The sequence below is a fragment of the Dendrobates tinctorius genome, unplaced genomic scaffold (assembly GCF_039654945.1).
Source record: "Dendrobates tinctorius isolate UK_male_01 unplaced genomic scaffold, ASM3965494v1 ptg000032l, whole genome shotgun sequence".
In the NCBI taxonomy this organism is placed as follows: domain Eukaryota; kingdom Metazoa; phylum Chordata; class Amphibia; order Anura; family Dendrobatidae; genus Dendrobates; species Dendrobates tinctorius.
The window spans coordinates 16,248,129-16,269,834 of NW_027361700.1; the positions used below are offsets into that span (position 1 = coordinate 16,248,129).

The 21,706-nt window shown below is 44.9% G+C and overlaps 1 protein-coding gene across 1 annotated transcript in view; it reads left to right on the top strand.

Annotated features, from left to right (window-relative positions):
- Positions 1-3,862: 3,862 nt before the first annotated feature.
- The window catches only part of ARHGAP23 (Rho GTPase activating protein 23), a 120,248-nt gene continuing 102,404 nt past the window's right edge, over positions 3,863-21,706 (top strand). Inside the window, exon 1 of the mRNA XM_073572487.1 lies at positions 3,863-4,247. Coding sequence (XP_073428588.1) covers positions 4,194-4,247 — 54 coding nt within the window. The 5' untranslated portion in view covers positions 3,863-4,193. The remainder of the gene's footprint in view (positions 4,248-21,706) is intronic.

Here is a 21,706-nt window from a genome sequence, read left to right on the forward strand (position 1 = left end):
AAGGAATTATCCAAGTATGCTTGCGTGCTAACCGAGTGTCTTCAGCATGCTCGAAAAATATGTTCGCATCCCTATGGCTAAATGTCTTGTAGTTGTTAGACGGCTGCAACACATGCAGGGATTGCCAGTTTTTTTGGGACTGCAGAGGGTGACCACAGACCATTTATCTGTTCTCACCTCTTTTGGCTGTTGCTTTGGTCACTTTATCATTTTTTCATTGCTCTCACCCCTAAAGGTACAGTAGCATGAGGCGGTGTCTACAACCCACAGAAGTTGCTCAGGAAGTGCAGCTCATTCAAAATGGCACATCAATGCGAGCTGTGGCAAGAAGGGTAGCTGTGTTTTTCAGCACAGTGGCCAGAGCATGGAGCAGATAGCAGGAGGCAGGCCAGTATACCAGGAGATGTGGATGGAGGCCATACGAGGGCAACAACCTAGCAGCAGGACCGCTACCTCCTCCTTTCTGCGAGGAACAGTGTGACAGCCCTGCAAAATAACCTCCAAAAGGCCACTAACATCCATGTGTCTGCTCATACTTTCAGAATCAGACTCCATGAGGGTGATATGAGTGCCCGATGTCCACAAGAGGGTGTTGTGCTTACAGCCCAACACAACACCATACAGAGTGATTGGAATTTGCTAGAGAACACCAAGATTGACAGATTTGACATTGGTGCCCTGTGCTCTAGATGGATAAGAGCAGGTTCACACTGAGCACATGTGAGAGTCTGGAAACGCAGTGGAGAATGTTCTGCTGCCTGCAACATCCTCCAGCATGAGCGGTTAGATGGTGGGTCAGTAATGGTGTGGGAAGACATTTCTTAGGAGGGCCGCACAGCCCTCCATGTGCTGCCACAGGTACCCTGACTGCCATTAGGTACCTGGATGAAATTCTCAGACCCATTGTGAGAATATATGCAGGTGAACTGGGCCCTGGATTCCTTCTGTTTCTTGACAATGCTAGGATTCATGAGCATGAATTGTGGCAGCATGATAAAGGTATTGATGCTATGGCCTGCCCATTCCCCAGACCTGAATCCAGTCAAGCCCATCTGGGACATCATGTCTTGTTCCATCCACCAACACCACGTTGCAACACAAACTGTCCAGAAGTTGGGAAGTCTGGGAGGAGATCCCTCAGGAGAACATCCACCGCCTTATCAGGAACATGCCCAGATGTTGAAGGGAGATCATACAGGCACGTGGCGGCCACACACACTAAGCTTGTGGTGACGTCAGTGAGGTGAAGAGTTCATTGGGTATGAACCTCACTCAACTTTAGCAAGTCACTGCGAGGCACTGAGCTGAGCAAGCACTCGCAGCTCAATGTCTCTGCTGAATGGATGTATAGTAGCATGTAACATTTCGGCCTGCCATCTAGATGTAGGAGAGCTAGACGCGTCACAGGAAATTTGGATTATCTTCTCGTCAGACAGGTGAGGTATATGGTTGCTTATTATTCTAAATCTTTCACTGAGGACATTGGCTTCAGTGGATTGGGTGTTGAGGTGAGCAAATTTAGAATCATTAAAAGAGTCAGTGTCATTATTTCAAACAAAGGACTTTATTCTGTGTATTACTTTTTTCACAATTTGATTATGGTGTTAGTAATGGGGGTGTCTTACAGATGCCTCTCCATTACTAACCCCTGGGCTTGATCTCAGCTGTCAATACAAAGCTGACACCAACCCCAATACTATTACCCCCTTGCTACCGCACCAGGGCAAGTGGGATGAGCGAGGATAAGTGCCAGAATTAGAGAATCTTATGGATGCCCCATTTCTGGGGCAGCTGAGAGCTTGTGTTTTTAGTCCAGGACGGGGCCAATAGCTATGGACCTTCCCAGCCTGATAAACTCACAGCTGTCTTCTTCCGAAAAAAATAGGGGGGGACCCCACATCCTTTTTTAATTTAATTATTTATGTATTTGGCTTAATAGAAATCACTACAAGCTACAGTATCTATTAGCTTTGCACATCTTTAAATCTTAAAAATCAGTAATTTCTTTAGTGCATTATATTCCGGTACATGTCATATTGATGGCACATGGATGACACACAAGTACACACGGATAGCACACGGATGCTTAAAATGGAGCGTCTCATGCGGTCACACGGACGTGTTTTTATGTGCACGTGCGAAGTGTGAATTTGGCCTTACTATCAGCTATGCTTAAGGCCTAAGTCATCACATGAGGGAAAAACTGACAGATTATTTTGATCAGATTTTGATCAGAGTAGGGCCCAGATGTCATCAGTTTTACTCATATGCAACGAGAAAAAAAGAAGTTTGCTGGACTTACTGCATGTATGTAGCCTGTTCTCTCCCCATGTATTATGTGGGAGCCACCTCATTGCTGGCCTATAGCGTAGACTGGAAAATTCAAGGGAAAGGAATCGGCACCCACAGGAGAGATAAAAACAGGATTTTCTTAATTGATATCTTCTTAAAAGCTCACATGTGCAGTTCAATGTTAACCCTGTGATGTGTTTCTGGAGACACGCATGCCCCTGGACATAGACCGCTAATAAGGGAGTGCGATATGCTGGAAACGCGTCAGAGGGTTAACATGGAACTGCACATGTGAGTTTTTAAGAAGATGTCAATTAAGAAAATCCTGTTTCTTATCTCTCCTGCAAATTCAAATTCCTTTCCCTTGAATTTTCCAATCTCTTTTTCTTACACATGGAGGAAAAAAAAGTTTCTCTACCTTCTCCATTCTGTCTGTGAAAATGTCGGTCATCCGAACGCGGTCGAATTTTTTCACAGACCTATTTCGTTCTGACCCTCGGATCAGAATTGGATATGTCACTGCAATTTTCCACGGATAATCTGGTCCACGAAACATCATGAACATGTGCCTGCCCCATAGACTATCACAGGTACGAGCGCTATCCCAGAAAGCACTAATAGCGCTCGTACAGGAAGACCACACGTCTGAATGAGCGAATGACCCTTAGGCCTCATTCACATGTCCCATTACCGTGTACGATTCATGGATAGCACCTGTGATAGTCTATGGACAGCCACCGGTCCCTGATAAAGAGACATGTCCGACTTTGATCAATGGGTCGGATCGAAATCATCAAGTCAGTGGGGCCTTGAAAAAACCCTACCGTACTTGGATTGGTATCAGAGTGTGCTCCGATTTTCACGGACTGTTAGAAAGGAAAAGGTGGAGAAACTTTTTTCTTCAACTTCTCCACGTACGAGAAAAACGGACACTCGGACCCCACTCTGATCAAAATAATTGGTCCACTTTCTCGTGAGAAAAACTGACATCTGAATAGGGTCCAATATTTTTACGCAAAAGGTTGCTTTTCCCTGTGTGCACGTCATGCTCATTTTTTAATCCCGAGTATTGAAGGCCAACTTTTGACCCCCTTTCTATCAGTGCTGGAGAAGATCCTATTCGGGCCTGATGTAGTTACTTGGACCTGGAAGCCAGACCACAGCGGTCTGCCCTGGACATCCCTGGGGGTCTTTCCCCTACACACTGAAGCGTTGCACTGAACCAATCAGTTGTTGTTTTACTTTCTTATGTAGAAAATAATAGCTGCAGTCTTATTCGCTGCTATGAGCAACTGCTACTTTTTTCCTGCACTGGTGTACTGCATAGCAACCAATCAGATTGCAGCTTCTTTTTTTTTAAGAGCAATTTAGAAAACAGAAGCAAGATTCTTATTGGTTGCTACAAACAACTGCTCAACTTTTTTTTTCCATCACTGATGTACCACATAGCAACCAATCAGATTGCTGCTTGTTAGTTTTGCAGTGCAGGTTAGAAAATAGAAGCTGCATTCTTATTGGTTGCTACTGAGCCTAGCTCGGCTCCTGTATACTCTAGTCTGTGTCGGTGTGTGCACACGTCCGTGTATCGCTCCGCGCCTCCTTGTCTGCTCCCGGCCGGGTCTGGTTATCAGCAGCCATTCTTGTAGTGTATCTCTCCGTCTCCTTCCTCTTCCCTATGTCCTCTCGCCGGCAGTTCCCCCAGTGTGACAGCTCGTCGCCCCCCTCCCAGCAGCGGCTCTGCCCTGTATCTCCCCCTCGCCTCCAGCAGCAGCAGCAGGAGGGGGAGGGGAGCTCCTCTGTCATCCTGTGAGGAGGGAGAGACTTCTACACAGTGCGAGTCGGAGAGAGACACAGGAGGAAGGCTCCGGCCATTGCCAGGGATTCCCGGCCCCTCCACCTAAATGAATGGCGTGGCTTTCTGCCTGGTGGGATCCCCGTCTTCCCCCGCCGCGCAGGTAAGAGGCGCCTGGTACCGGGGACCCTTCTCTGCGCCCGGACGGGGCTGGGTGGGGTGGCAGCAGATCCCACAAGTAGATGGAGCCCGTGCTGTGTGAGGGGCCTCCCCTGCTAGATCTGTATGTAATATACGTCCATCTGTGCTATCCCACCCCGTATCCCCCCATTGCCCTATATATACAGTATACAGAGGGCAGTATGGACTTACAGGAGGTGTATACATCTGGGAGCGCTCTCCGTACTCATCTGTATACAGAGGGAAGTATGGACTTACAGGAGGTGTATATATTGGGTACCGCTCTCCGTACTCATCTATATACAGAGGGCAATATGGACTTACAGGAGGTGTATACATTGGGTACCGCTCTCCGTACTCATCTATATACAGAGGGCAGTATGGACTTACAGGAGGCGTATACATCTGGGAGCGCTCTCCGTACTCATCTGTATACAGAGGGAAGTATGGACTTACAGGAGGTGTATACATCGGGTACCGCTCTCCGTACTCATCTATATACAGAGGGCAATATGGACTTACAGGAGGCGTATACATTGGGTACCGCTCTCCGTACTCATCTATATACAGAGGGCAGTATGGACTTACAGGAGGTGTATACATCTGGGAGCGCTCTCCGTACTCATCTGTATACAGAGGGCAATATGGACTTACAGGAGGCGTATACATTGGGTACCGCTCTCCGTACTCATCTATATACAGAGGGCAATATGGACTTACAGGAGGTGTATACATCGGGTACCACTCTCCGTACTCATCTATATACAGAGGGCAGTATGGACTTACAGGAGGTGTATACATCTGGGAGCGCTCTCCGTACTCATCTGTATACAGAGGGAAGTATGGACTTACAGGAGGTGTATACATCGGGTACCGCTCTCCGTACTCATCTATATACAGAGGGCAATATGGACTTACAGGAGGCGTATACATTGGGTACCGCTCTCCGTACTCATCTATATACAGAGGGCAGTATGGACTTACAGGAGGTGTATACATCTGGGAGCGCTCTCCGTACTCATCTGTATACAGAGGGCAATATGGACTTACAGGAGGCGTATACATTGGGTACCGCTCTCCGTACTCATCTATATACAGAGGGCAGTATGGACTTACAGGAGGTGTATACATCGGGTACCGCTCTCCGTACTCATCTATATACAGAGGGCAGTATGGACTTACAGGAGGTGTATACATCGGGTACCGCTCTCCGTACTCATCTATATACAGTATACAGAGGTCATCATGGACTTACAGGAGGTGTATACATTGGGTACCGCTCTCCGTACTCATCTATATACAGAGGGAAGTATGGACTTACAGGAGGTGTATACATCGGGTACCGCTCTCCGTACTCATCTATATACAGAGGGCAATATGGACTTACAGGAGGCGTATACATTGGGTACCGCTCTCCGTACTCATCTATATACAGAGGGCAGTATGGACTTACAGGAGGTGTATACATCTGGGAGCGCTCTCCGTACTCATCTATATACAGAGGGCAATATGGACTTACAGGAGGCGTATACATTGGGTACCGCTCTCCGTACTCATCTATATACAGAGGGCAGTATGGACTTACAGGAGGTGTATACATCTGGGAGCGCTCTCCGTACTCATCTGTATACAGAGGGAAGTATGGACTTACAGGAGGTGTATACATCTGGGAGCGCTCTCCGTACTCATCTGTATACAGAGGGAAGTATGGACTTACAGGAGGTGTATACATTGGGTACCGCTCTCCGTACTCATCTATATACAGTATACAGAGGTCATCATGGACTTACAGGAGGTGTATACATTGGGTACCGCTCTCCGTACTCATCTATATACAGAGGGCAGTATGGACTTACAGGAGGTGTATACATCGGGTACCGCTCTCCGTACTCATCTATATACAGAGGGCAGTATGGACTTACAGGAGGTGTATACATTGGGTACCGCTCTCCGTACTCATCTATATACAGAGGGAAGTATGGACTTACAGGAGGTGTATACATCGGGTACCGCTCTCCGTACTCATCTATATACAGAGGGCAATATGGACTTACAGGAGGCGTATACATTGGGTACCGCTCTCCGTACTCATCTATATACAGAGGGCAGTATGGACTTACAGGAGGTGTATACATCTGGGAGCGCTCTCCGTACTCATCTATATACAGAGGGCAATATGGACTTACAGGAGGCGTATACATTGGGTACCGCTCTCCGTACTCATCTATATACAGAGGGCAGTATGGACTTACAGGAGGTGTATACATCTGGGAGCGCTCTCCGTACTCATCTGTATACAGAGGGCAGTATGGACTTACAGGAGGTGTATACATCTGGGAGCGCTCTCCGTACTCATCTGTATACAGAGGGAAGTATGGACTTACAGGAGGTGTATACATTGGGTACCGCTCTCCGTACTCATCTATATACAGAGGGCAGTATGGACTTACAGGAGGTGTATACATCTGGGAGCGCTCTCCGTACTCATCTGTATACAGAGGGCAATATGGACTTACAGGAGGCGTATACATTGGGTACCGCTCTCCGTACTCATCTATATACAGAGGGCAATATGGACTTACAGGAGGTGTATACATCGGGTACCACTCTCCGTACTCATCTATATACAGAGGGAAGTATGGACTTACAGGAGGTGTATACATCTGGGAGCGCTCTCCGTACTCATCTGTATACAGAGGGAAGTATGGACTTACAGGAGGTGTATACATCGGGTACCGCTCTCCGTACTCATCTATATACAGAGGGCAATATGGACTTACAGGAGGCGTATACATTGGGTACCGCTCTCCGTACTCATCTATATACAGAGGGCAGTATGGACTTACAGGAGGTGTATACATCTGGGAGCGCTCTCCGTACTCATCTGTATACAGAGGGCAATATGGACTTACAGGAGGCGTATACATTGGGTACCGCTCTCCGTACTCATCTATATACAGAGGGCAGTATGGACTTACAGGAGGTGTATACATCGGGTACCGCTCTCCGTACTCATCTATATACAGAGGGCAGTATGGACTTACAGGAGGTGTATACATCGGGTACCGCTCTCCGTACTCATCTATATACAGTATACAGAGGTCATCATGGACTTACAGGAGGTGTATACATTGGGTACCGCTCTCCGTACTCATCTATATACAGAGGGAAGTATGGACTTACAGGAGGTGTATACATCGGGTACCGCTCTCCGTACTCATCTATATACAGAGGGCAATATGGACTTACAGGAGGCGTATACATTGGGTACCGCTCTCCGTACTCATCTATATACAGAGGGCAGTATGGACTTACAGGAGGTGTATACATCTGGGAGCGCTCTCCGTACTCATCTATATACAGAGGGCAATATGGACTTACAGGAGGCGTATACATTGGGTACCGCTCTCCGTACTCATCTATATACAGAGGGCAGTATGGACTTACAGGAGGTGTATACATCTGGGAGCGCTCTCCGTACTCATCTGTATACAGAGGGAAGTATGGACTTACAGGAGGTGTATACATCTGGGAGCGCTCTCCGTACTCATCTGTATACAGAGGGAAGTATGGACTTACAGGAGGTGTATACATTGGGTACCGCTCTCCGTACTCATCTATATACAGTATACAGAGGTCATCATGGACTTACAGGAGGTGTATACATTGGGTACCGCTCTCCGTACTCATCTATATACAGAGGGCAGTATGGACTTACAGGAGGTGTATACATCGGGTACCGCTCTCCGTACTCATCTATATACAGAGGGCAGTATGGACTTACAGGAGGTGTATACATTGGGTACCGCTCTCCGTACTCATCTATATACAGAGGGAAGTATGGACTTACAGGAGGTGTATACATCGGGTACCGCTCTCCGTACTCATCTATATACAGAGGGCAATATGGACTTACAGGAGGCGTGTACATTGGGTACCGCTCTCCGTACTCATCTATATACAGAGGGCAGTATGGACTTACAGGAGGTGTATACATCTGGGAGCGCTCTCCGTACTCATCTATATACAGAGGGCAATATGGACTTACAGGAGGCGTATACATTGGGTACCGCTCTCCGTACTCATCTATATACAGAGGGCAGTATGGACTTACAGGAGGTGTATACATCTGGGAGCGCTCTCCGTACTCATCTATATACAGAGGGCAGTATGGACTTACAGGAGGTGTATACATCTGGGAGCGCTCTCCGTACTCATCTGTATACAGAGGGCAGTATGGACTTACAGGAGGTGTATACATCTGGGAGCGCTCTCCGTACTCATCTGTATACAGAGGGAAGTATGGACTTACAGGAGGTGTATACATCGGGTACCGCTCTCCGTACTCATCTATATACAGAGGGCAGTATGGACTTACAGGAGGTGTATACATCGGGTACCGCTCTCCGTACTCATCTATATACAGAGGGCAATATGGACTTACAGGAGGTGTATACATCGGGTACCACTCTCCGTACTCATCTATATACAGAGGGCAATATGGACTTACAGGAGGCGTATACATTGGGTGCCGCTCTCCGTACTCATCTATATACAGAGGGCAGTATGGACTTACAGGAGGTGTATACATCGGGTACCGCTCTCCGTACTCATCTATATACAGAGGGCAGTATGGACTTACAGGAGGCGTATACATTGGGTGCCGCTCTCCGTACTCATCTATATACAGAGGGCAGCATGGACTTACAGGAGGTGTATACATCGGGTACCGCTCTCCGTACTCATCTATATACAGAGGGCAGTATGGACTTACAGGAGGCGTATACATTGGGTGCCGCTCTCCGTACTCATCTATATACAGAGGGCAGTATGGACTTACAGGAGGTGTATACATCGGGTACCGCTCTCCGTACTCATCTATATACAGTATACAGAGGTCATCATGGACTTACAGGAGGTGTATACATTGGGTATCGCTCTCCGTACTCACCTATATACAGTACATAGAGGACAGTATGGACTTACAGGAGGTGTATACATCGGGTACCGCTCTCTGTACTCATCTATATACAGTATACAAAGGACAGTATGGACTTACAGGAAGTGTATACATCGGGTACCGCTCTCCGTACTCATCTATATACAGTATACAGAGGGCAGTATAGACTTACAGGTGTATACATTGGGTACTGCTCTCTGTACTCACCTATATACAGTATACAGAGGTCATCATGGACTTACAGGAGGCGTATACATTGGGTACCGCTCTCTGTACTTATCTATATACAGTATATGAAGGATGTTATGGAAATACAGGAGGCTTATACATTTGGTACTGCTCTCCGAACTCACTCATCTATATACAGTATACAGAGGGCATTATAGACTTACAGGAGGTGTATACATTGGGTACCGCTCTCTGTACTCACTCACCTATATACAATACATAGAGGACAGTATGGACTTACAGGAGGTGTATACATCGGGTACCGCTCTCCGTACTCATCTATATACAGTATACAGAGGGCAGTATAGACTTACAGGTGTATACATTGGGTACCGCTCTCTGTACTCACCTATATACAGTATACAGAGGTCATCATGGACTTACAGGAGGCGTATACATTGGGTACCGCTCTCTGTACTCACTCACCTATATACAATACATAGACGACAGTATGGACTTACAGTAGGTGTATACATTGAGTACCGCTCTCTGTACTCCTCATATACAGGACTTATAGGAGGCAGTATAGACTTACAGGAGGTGTATACATTGGGTACCGCGCTCTGTACTCATTTATATACAGTATACAGAGGGCATTATAGACTTGCAGTACTCTCTGTACCTATATACAGTACACAGAGGTCTGTATGGACTTACAGGAGGTGTAAACATTGGGTAACACTCTCTGTACTCATCTATATACAGTATACAGAGATCATTATGGACTTACAGGAGGCGTATACATTGGTTACCGCTCTCTACTCATCTATATACAGTATATTAAGGAAGTTATGGAAATACAGGAGGCTTATACATTTGGTACTGCTCTCCAAACTCATTTATATACAGTACATAGAGGGCAGTATGGACTTACAGGAGGCTTATACATTGGGTACCGCTTTTCGTACTCATCTATATACAGTATACAGAGGTCATTATGGACTTAAAGAGGCGTATACATTTGGTACCGCTCTTCGTACTCATCTATATACAGTATACAGAGGGTAGTATAGACTTACAGGAGGTGTATACATCGGGTACCGCTCTCTGTACTCATCTATATACAGTATACAGAGGGTAGTATAGACTTACAGGAGGCTTATACATCGGGTACCGCTCTCTGTACTCATCTATATACAGTATACAGAGGGCAGTATGGACTTACAGGAGGCGTATACATTGGGTACCGCTCTCTGTACTCATCTATATACAGTATATTAAGGGCGTTATGGAAATACAGGAGGCTTATACATTGGGTACTGCTCTCCGAACTCACTCATCTATATACAGTATATAGAGGGCAGTATGGACTTACAGGAGGCATATACATTAGGTACCACTCTGTACTCATCTATATACAGGACGTAGAGGAGGTGTATACATTGGGTACCGCTCTCTGTACTCACCTATATACAGTGCATAGAGGTCAGTATGGGCTTACAATAGATTTGTACATTAAATAACGCTCTCTGGACTGACTCGTCTATGGAGTATACATTGGGTAACGCTCTCCATACTCACTCGTCTATAAACAGGACTTAGGCCATGTGCACACATTGAGTATTTGGTCATTTTTTTACCCCAGTATTTGTAAGCCAAAACCAGGAGTGGAACAATCAGAGGAAAAGTAGAATAGAAACACGTCACCACTTCTGGATTTATCACCCACTCCTGGTTTTGGCTTACAAATACTGGGGTAAAAAACTCACCAAATACTGGATGTGTGCATGTGGCCTTTGAAGAGGAGTATACATTGGGTACCGCTCTCCGTACTCCTCTATATACAGTACATAGAGGGCAGTATGGACTTACAGGAGGCATATACATTGGATACCGCTCTTCTTACTCACTCATGTAGCTGTATACACACTGCGGCTGCTGAGTTAATCTTAGCATCCCCCGTCCGCATTTATCCGATCTGTACAGAGGGCAATGCATGTCTTCGTTTACGATACACTTCTCCATTGACTTCAGTGGTAACAATACCAGCGACAGTTTGGGAAATCGATGGCAGAATGTAATAATGGAAATATTCTAGCTATCGTGATCCGAGCCTTGGTGATCCCATGGATGTCGCACGTTTTTACACCAGTAGTGCTTGGCAGCCCCTATTTATTGACTTATAAGCGGGTCTTTTAGTACTGATGGATATGATAGCGATGCTGTTTTTCCCTTCTAACAAGACAGAATCTGCGTTGAAGAGTTGGTTCACAGATCAGGACCTATTTATTACATATGGAGATGCCACATATCGGATGGGTGGTTGCTTTATATTTCATTATGGATGGATATAATATATGTATTAGCCTTCTATGACCTCTGCATGGGGTTAGCAAGTTCTCCATATAAAGGAGCCTTGTGTGTGTGTACACATGGAAATCTCCCACTGCAGACCAAGTCCACATTCTATGTGAACGGATGTCCCATAGACATCTCAACCCATCAGAAGACGACACATATGCCTCCCCAGCTGCACAGACTTATTAAAATATTAACAAGTCTGCACAGTCAGAAAGAAATGACTGATGTTTGGCTAAGGGACATTAAGGAGGATATCCAGAATGTAAAATCATTTTTGGGTAACAGCTAGAAAACTGATATAATGCAGTCATTTACCATTTCAATTTCTTCAGTTCCAATGCTAATGCTCCCAGTGTCCCGTCAGTTTTGTTTTTCTTCCCTGTAGCGATGACGCCACATGTGTGAATCAGTGGACTTGTAGGGTACGTACCAACGATCAGGAACTGCTGCAGGTTTGACGCTGTGTATTTATGCAGGGTCAAACCCGCAGTGGCCCGATGTTACAGCGTAGTAGATGGGATTTCTAGAAATCCAATGTGCAATATGCGTGCATCTGCGCCTGTGGATCACCAGCGGAGACGGGACATGCGACGAGTCTTTCAAGACCGCAGCATGTCAATTTCTCTTGCAGAGACATTAGTCTACGCAACAGAAATTTCTCCAATAGAAATGTATTGAATGCGGTAAATCCTCACAGTTCTGTGAACACCCGCTGATTCACATGCATTCATTTCGTCTCAGCGAACATACGCAGCTCCCAAAGCGCTGCTAGTTCCAGATTGTGGGAACGTAACCTTACAGTATATTTGTGTTTTTACCCTCTTATTTAGCGGTATTAATTCCACAATGCTTTGTAGACCCCATCATTGCTGTCCCCATTGGGGATCACAATCTAATTCCCTATCTGTCTTTTGGAATGTGGGAGGAAACCGGAGAACCCGGAGAAAACCCACGCAAACACGGGGAGAACATACAAACGCCTTGCAGATGTTTTCCTTGGTGGAATTAAAATTCAGGATCCTAGCGCCTCAAAGTGCTAACCACTGAGCCATCGTGCTACCATGTAGACATCACATCTGAGACTAGTGATTGGCTGCAGCGGTTACGTGCATGTACAACATGGCATCACTGCAAGGGAGTAAACAGAGCTTCCGGCACCATCAGTGCTGGAGATGCCTATTAAGTCCAGGACAGCCTTGTTAAAAGTTGTTTTTCTACCTCATTTTTAGCTATGAAGGCGATCCAGCATTACATCCCTAATCCTCCTTGCCAATCTACAGTTATAATATACCATATACTTCATGTGAACGCTGCAGCCAATCACTGGCATCAGCAGAATAACATGGAAAATCCTTTTTTTATGTGGAGGACAAGAAATCCTTTGCCTGATCAGCCAACCCCTCTGATCATTAAAAATACCAGTCCTCATGCTCTTTATTTACTGTACCCATGGGCAGTCACTATCTTTACAATGAGTGCAAGTACTTGTGTAGAATTTCTTGTGGTCTGCTGTAGACTAGTGTCCTGTTCACACCATCATTACAGTGCACGATTTTAAAGCTGGAACAGTGAACCACTTTGTCCCCCAGTTATGCTAGCCACAGGTCTAGATTTACTGGCCATTATTGAAGAATAGTAACTCTGGCCATATTTCTACTGCCGTTAATTGTCCATAGACAGGGCAGTTTGGTGAATTCTGTCTTCCCAGACTCCCACGTAAACATCTGTTTGGTATGTCATTTACATAGAGGGAGGGGGATCAGCAGCTGCCAGATACATCTGGCACCACTTATCTAAATTGGATTGGACAGGATGAAACTCAACAGACATAAATCCAATACACAATGAATTTTCTGCCAATCTCACTCAACTCGGCATGTGATTTTATATATATATATATATATATATATATATATATATATATATATATATATATAATATTATAAAATATACTTTTTTTTTTTTTATTTTGCACTGGATCAGTATTTTCCCAGGATGTGTCTGTGAGTGAATGACTCCATTCATAGTGAGCGATGAGTAGGCCTGTTACACTTCCCTGTAGTGGCAGGAGCGCTGACATATAAAGATCATGTTTTGATCTGCTTGCTGTGACATGTATGTTCCCGGCCTCTATCATTCCTATGGTTTCTTGTGCATTTTTGTGGTTTGCATTAGAGATGTCATCATTGGCTTGCACAGTCTGCGGTTGTCATGGTAACAGCTCCCTCCTTTCCAGGTATAGGGCATAAGTGGCGTAGTAGTGTGCACCACCCTCCCCCAAGTGGTTACAATAATGTGGCCTGATTCCTGCCAGACCATCGGGGCCCGGTGCAGATCGACTTCCTGCACGCTGCCGTTCCCTGCCCTGTCTTACAATGGTATCTCACATAATCACCAGCCAGGAGCATTATGATGCCTCATGACAATGTGCAATTTGCACAAAATATATGTCAGTCCCACTGAATAGGGTATTAATGAGAACAATTATTTTTCTTCATACAATATAGCCTTTGTGAGTCCCATGTGCTGCGTCTGGATTTTATTCAAAGGTCGCTGGTCTTGGAATGTGTTTGGAGCATTCTGCGATAGTTCATGATAATGTGGCCTGTGGGTGGCACTATTTTACAGTATGGGTAATTCCATGCACGTATTTGCAGGGTACGTGGATGGATGCTGCTCTTTGTCCAGAAGTTTTGAGCAGGCATGTCAAGTCTACGAGATAGAGCTGAAGACTTGACAGGTGTCGTAAGGATTGTACTGAATGAGCCAGAGCAACATTTGTTGAAGATTTGATTTGCCCCAGCACATGTAGTCTTTGGGGGGTTCCTCCAGAGCAAGCTGAGAGTTGTGGTTCCACAGCAGCTCAAGTCACTTATCCCAATTGTTTCATGTTTAGACTTGGGTGATATTTTTGATGCAATGAACTGCAATATCCTACATGAATGAGATAAAAATAAACCACACATACCTGGCTTATTCTTATTTCCTTGCCGGAACAGCCGGAGTGATACCCAGCCGCCGTTACTACCACGGGGAATATGCCGGTGACTTTTATCTATCCTGTAGGAAAAAGCTATCTTCACCCCCATGAAGGCAAATATGTTCTATCTTTATATTCTTACACTTACCAATCAAGCAAATACTTCTGTCGCAGAATCCCTCCAAAATATGGCTTCTGATCAAACAAGCAAAGGATTATTTTTTTGTACATCTCCATTTGAAACCGGAGGCATCTAGAGAAACAGTTGTCTTTCCCTATAAACGTCTATGGTGGCTGTATTACTGCTTTGTACTATCATAATACCCTTGTGTACGTGAACTCGTTGCCATGCTACAATGCTCATTGGTGTATTGGATGTATAAAAAAACAAATAAAGGATCGGGCATGTGGGATTTCATAATTCGTTCTCGAGGGGTTATGCGCTGTCGCAGAGGAATCGGCTTATCCCCCTCTTCCTGATGAGAACACAGCCAAGCCGAGCGTATCTGTGTGACGGGGTCAGGATCTATTATCTATGATGTATGGCCACCCTTGCATGCTATGTGACCCCCCAACCGGAAGGATATATGTATACATATATGGGTTGGAGGTCACCTCACAGGGGGTAGCTGTAGAATCTGGAGACTCTCTTACTGTATCAGTTAAAATTCCTTGTTGCCCATAGCAACCTGCAATGCATTGTAGTAATTGAACACATGGTTTCTATTAGCAACAAGCCCGAGTTTTGTCAGTGAGAGTCCTGATTCGGATGATACAATGGGCCAATGTGACAAGTGTTAGAATTGCTTTGGGCACACATTATGGGCACAGATGACATCAACTGAGGAGAGTGAGTCAAACAACCTCACTGTGCACATACCCTAAAATCCAATATTGTACATGTGGCAGAGCTTCATGCTGTGGTGTTGTCTGCCCGCTGCTGAGAGTGCAGCACCATTCTGTGTGTACATATACGTAATGCACTCTGTTACTGCCCGTGTGGCACTGAATTCTCATGGATCCTGTAATACTAGGCAGGGCCGATAAATCAATCCTTATAGAGCTGGGGAGAATGGTGAAAGCTTTCTTTAACACTGTGACTTCTAATAGACCCTTGGACCCTGGAATTCGGGTCTTCTATTGACCAGTGATGCCGGATGAGGTCATGTAGATCTCATAGATGGACCCCCTACTTAAATTCAGCCCCTCAACTTCTCCCTGATTTGATGCAAGTCAGTGGATGGGCTGCTTCCCAAATGTCATCTTCTCAGCTCTGATCATGATGTGCTACTCTACCAGCTCAGCTCTGCTGCGTCCGTGTCTATCTTTCTGTACCCCCTGTTCATTTTGAAGGGCATTTCTGTAGCTTGTGTGCTTGGTATTACATATTTATTTATTAGAAATTACTTCCATTACTTCGGTCCTGCAACAGATTTACATATATTAATTCGATTTGATGACGTCACGGGATACAGATCTGTGATGGTTACGTTTGGTATAGTTGGGTACGAGTCTCTCCGCCACCATACATCTTCTTGTGAATGTTTCTGTGCCTTTGCATCACACCTGTACTGGCCACATTGGGAGCACAATTCTGATTAAATGTGTTTTTGTTTTTATAAAAATCGAAATAGATTTCTGGGAGGTAATACTATAAAAATAAAATCCACTCTGTATATTTGCTTTGTTAGGAAGACATTAATGTTTTTTATATCTTATTAGAGAACATGAATGGTGTATAAATTGGGGTAGCCAATTCAGGACCCCAGTCGATTTGCCAGGGCTCCTTACAGAGTGGCTCTTGCTGCGGTGGAACAGCCTGGGCTCCTATTCTTTGGGCAGACATTCAATTGAAAAGTACTAATGAAATTGGCAGTCATGTTGAGCCTCTAACTTATTTTAGAATAATGAGCATGCACCCGTATAGTAATCTTTCCGTCTGTTCGTGTCCAGCGCTGTGCGAAAAATGTGCCCCAGCCGGCTTTCGAAGGGTTATAGTGCATTTTTGTGGAGTCCTTTTCAAAAATGACATGTGTGTCTCAGAAATGACATGCCTCCTCTGAAAGCCAGTGTTTATTGGGTGTGAGGCCTTGCTGGAGTGGGGGAGGGTTGACATTCTTTCAGTGAGTGTGAATTTGACATCTACGTGCAGGTAGACAGCTGAGAGGTTGGAAGCGAGAAAAATTCACACAAATCAAAATTCCAAATTGGTGCTGTCGGGTGTCATCATTATCATCATTCCTAATATGCAGCAAGCTATGCAGTTAATACATGATTTGTACAATAATATATTTAATATTTCAATCATTTTCTATATTTTCTACCTTGTGCTGATAACACAAAAAATATAAAAAAAAGTAATCATTTGGATCCCTTTTTCCCCCCATAATATAGACATTTTAAAGCTTTTGTCACCAGCTTTTTTGCTATCTGATAGCAGCATTGTGCAGGGGCAGAGACCCTGATTCCTGTGATGTCTCACTTAAAGGGAACCTGTCACCCCCCCCCAGGGCGTTTTTCAGTTAAAGAGCCACCTTCAGCAGCACTAAGGCTGCATTCTGTGAAGGTGGCTCTTCTTTTTCTTACCCCCAGTTATGCCAAAATATTGACTTTTATAATTAGCTCCTCATACCTGTAATGTGTCCCACAGGTATGTTGTGTCCCCCAGTATCAGCCGCCTACCAACCGTCAATTATGCCTGTCCGAGGCCTCGGCGCTGCCCACGATCTGTCCATCATGATGCCCCGTTGCTTCGCTGCCTCCTCTTGATTTGAATCCAGGCGCCTGCGCTGTGACAAGTGTTCTCGGGCATGCGCAGTGCGCGCTGGCCGAGAGCCGACATCAGGCTATTGCGCCTGCGCATTGTGGAGGCCCCAGATCCCGCCCCGCGGTGTGTTATGATGTATTCACACTGCGGGACTGGGGCCTCCACAACGTGCAACGTGCAGGCGCAATAGCCTAAGGGTCTCAGCACCTGGAACCCCACCATCTATGACATGCCAAAAGTTTTGTGAAAGTGTATTTCCACTCTATGGATTGCTACAGTGTATCTGTAGAAAGCCTTAGACCAGGGGTCTCAAACTTGGCTAAGTATATGGGCCACACATAGAAAAAAATTGATTTTTGGGGGCCGAATTGTTTGCAGGACAAGGTGATATTTTTAGTGATATAATTTTTTTAAATTTTTTTGCTTTTTTTTTTTTTTTAATACATTTCTCATATTGGTTATGGTACAGTTTTATAGCTTGGGTCGCTATGGATGTGGCGATAACAGAAATGGACTCTTTTGGTTTGGTTTACTTTAGTTTATATATCAACCAGCATTTTTAGTGGCAAAATATCTTTTAATGCTTTATATTTTATTTTATTTTATTTTACAATTGTTTCCCCCAATTGGCCACATACAGACAGTAATATTATCTGACAATTAGCACCATATAGTAATTCTGGCAAACATCTTGTAGAAATGTGCCCATTCTAGCCCTCATCTTGTAGTAATGCCCCACCCTGGTCCCCATATTGTAGTAGAGTCCCCTATTATGCCTTTCTTCACAATAGAGGACACTACTACAATATGGCATCCTCTGTTCTGCACATGCGGCCAGCAGGCACTGTAGACCCCTTGATGATCGCAGCCCCGTCCAGGGGTCCGCCGACTGCAGCGCTTTATTTCAGTTATATGTGCGTCCTCAGGTCCTGCAATCGCATGAAACGGCCCATGGCCCGCATGTTTGACAGAAATGACTACTTCATATATTTATGACTTAACCACAGAATATGAATCCCCTGTCCGGCAAGCGATGGTGTCCAGTGGTGGCCACATATAGGGGTAGAAGGAGATGAAGTGGAGGTGGCCTTGTGTCCGAGTCTATGGGGGTTACTGTAACAGCTAAAGGACAGTGTAGGATAGTGTTCACATCAGCATTGTATCCTTTGTGTAAGTCTTGACTCTGTGTCGGACATATCTGTCGTATGGTGACTTATAATGCCGTCTAGTAGGGTTCTGTAAGGGTACTTGCACACGCTGCGGAATCCGCTGCGGATTAATCCGCACGGATTTTGCAAAAACCGCAGATAATCCGCAGGTCCAAAGACCTGCGGATTATCTGCGGTTTTGCCTGCGGTTTGGTCCTGCGGATTCACTATCTCCACAATGGTGGAGATAGGAACCCGCAGCGGTTTCCGCAGAAAGAATTGACATGCAATTCTTTCTGCGGATTCAAAACCGCAGCAAATCCGCGCGGTTTTTTCCGCAGCGTCGGCACAGCATTTTTTTTTTCCCATTCAAATGAATGGTACTGTACACCGCAGCTAAAACTGCTGCGTGTCCGCAGCGGCCAAAACCGCTGCGGAAACGCAGCGGAATCCGCAGCGTGTGCACACAGCCTTACAGTTCCCATAGTTTTGACAGAATGATAGGGCAAAAGTGATGAATTACAGTATGAACATTGCTAAAGCCTGGAGCAGACATGTTTCTTGTTACTACTTCCGTCACTTTAGTCTTATGTTTTGTAGTCTTTGGATTTTTGGAATTATGATAATTTGGGGCCTAAATATTTCTCTCCTTTGCAATCTGTATGTAGGGTATGGAATGGGTACAGTACATGGCAGTGGGGGGTTAGTGCTGGCAGATCTGTATATACGGGAGAATATTTGCTTTACTTTCCATTTCACAATTGGTTACATAGAATTGGAATTGATATGAAAAGCTGCGAGTTTCTGTTGTTCTTGTGACTTGCTCCTGATAATATTTATAAACCCAGGCTAATCCCCATGTGGCAGCCAGCGCCAGGCATGTGTACATGTATATACATGCAAGTATGCCGAGGAGGAATGTCATCTGCACACCATGGCTCTCAGACATGCCCTTACTGAGCGGGGGCCGTGCAGTATACAGCCCTGTGCTATTGTATATTGTTCTGAGGCTTCATACCATCTGATGACACTCGTGCGCCCTGCGGCAAGCTAGAAGTATCCCCCAGCAACTACAAAATGGCCGTTAGCATTTGACTTTAGGGCTTATTTTTTTAATTGCATGTGGTTTTATACATTTGACTACATGGGTCATAGATTGCTGTAATATAGCGCTCCTGCCAGAAGTTTCCCAGCTTCAGCATCGTCTTGGGCTGGCAGAGTGACAACTGCTGCACTGAGCCAACAATATGTCCGTAGTGGTTGTCACTCCTCTGTCCTTACTTGGCTATGCAAACTAACGTTACTGATCTCCGAAATGATCACTATAACCATCTGAAAATGAAAAAAGACCTTTTCCCCTCACATACGACCCCCGGAGTTCTTGCCTCTTGGGCAGGATTGGCCCTCATCACTATGCCTAACTTACAGCCTCAGGGTTTAAGCAGCCCTGGTTATTTTGAGCACATATGATACTGGGGGGCTCAATGTTTTCCTCCAACAGGAAAGTGATGGAATAATTGGATCTGCCATAAAAGTATAAACCCTTCAAAAGGAGAGCTCCCCCCAAAAGCTTCTCTAGAGTCTCTGTATACAGGCTTGATCATTGACGCTGTACAGCATGCCGAAGGGTGTGCCAAATACCAGGCTAGATTGTTTAGGAGATTTTGGTCCTGTGTTTTAGGGTCTTTTTAGTCCTTTAGGACCCATTCTTGAATTTGCATGTCTTGTCTTTACATTAGCATATTGGTTTTTTTTGACTGATTTTGTACGTTTTTAAAAACTGTGTACTCACAAAGCTAGAGATAAACAGTAACAGTAGTGGTATATAGTTTTCCATTGAATTATAATGAGAACGACATGTCATCATATGCTTCTTTGACGATGTAGAATAAAATAGCCTGTAATGAGCAGTGAGAAAGATGATGCTATAGAATAGAAAGGGAAGAAGGGAAAATTGGAAGAAGAGAGAAGGATGGGGTAATCTTATTTAGCGGCTATTTTTAATTCTCCCACAGAGAAGTTCTCATTTACATCTACTACATTATATGGCGATTTCTGCCTCCTGGGGAGGAGCGGACTGTTATCTCCCTTTTCAGAGCTGACACTACAACCCTCATCCCCTGATTATGTCAATGTCTATGAACAATCTAATGCACAAGTAGCGCTGAGGTCTTATCTATTTTGTGTGTTGTGTAGTGAGCTGCAGTTTTTGAGATGGTTCATTAGATAGTCTACAACCTTTTGCTTACAGCCCCTATACACATTTGACAAAAATTGGCCCTAGAACAGTTGTTCATCAGCGAAAAAAAAATAGATTTCTATCGATTAAAAAATACAACCTGATCAGTGTAGTGAATGTTTGTTCATCAGTCAAAACAAACTTTTCACCAAGAAAACAGACTATTCTTTGTCATGGTTAACGTTTCGGATGTCTTTTTATAACTAGTATGGGTGTTTATTCTGTAACGTTCCCCACCGCTGCTAGTGCCGTCTGCCTCCGCTGATCTGCTGAGCTCAGTGATTGGCTAAAGTGGAGCTTTGCGCTTTCGACATGATGTCACCACTGTGGCCAAAGCAGTGAGACCCGAGGAGTGTCGTGGAGCCGGCTCTGGATCTGGGGAGCGAATGTACCTGCTCTGATAATAGGTATTTTTAGAGCGTTTTGGATTTGAGAGCATTTAGCCACACATTAGGGATTTTTTTGGCTGTTTTCTGTCTAATTTTTCTTTCATGGTGGGTCTGTGAAAGTTGTCATCTGGGGTCTAATTTTCTATTGCTGGGTTGCAGATCTGTCTTTCGGCACAAAGTCTTTTCAATGACATTACTTGCCAAACAGTAAAAATTTCCAATACAACAGATCATCTTTTTGACAGATTTGTGTGGGTCGGCTGTGGCCATGTTCAATATTGACCTTAATGTCAATATTGCCCACCCATGGGTGGCAGTGAAATATCTTGCCCTATGTCCTCAGCTCTATTGATTTCTGGATGTATTTGTTTTTTTCTGACTACACGCCCTCATCTACTGTATATTAACCACTTCAAGACAAAGCATTTCG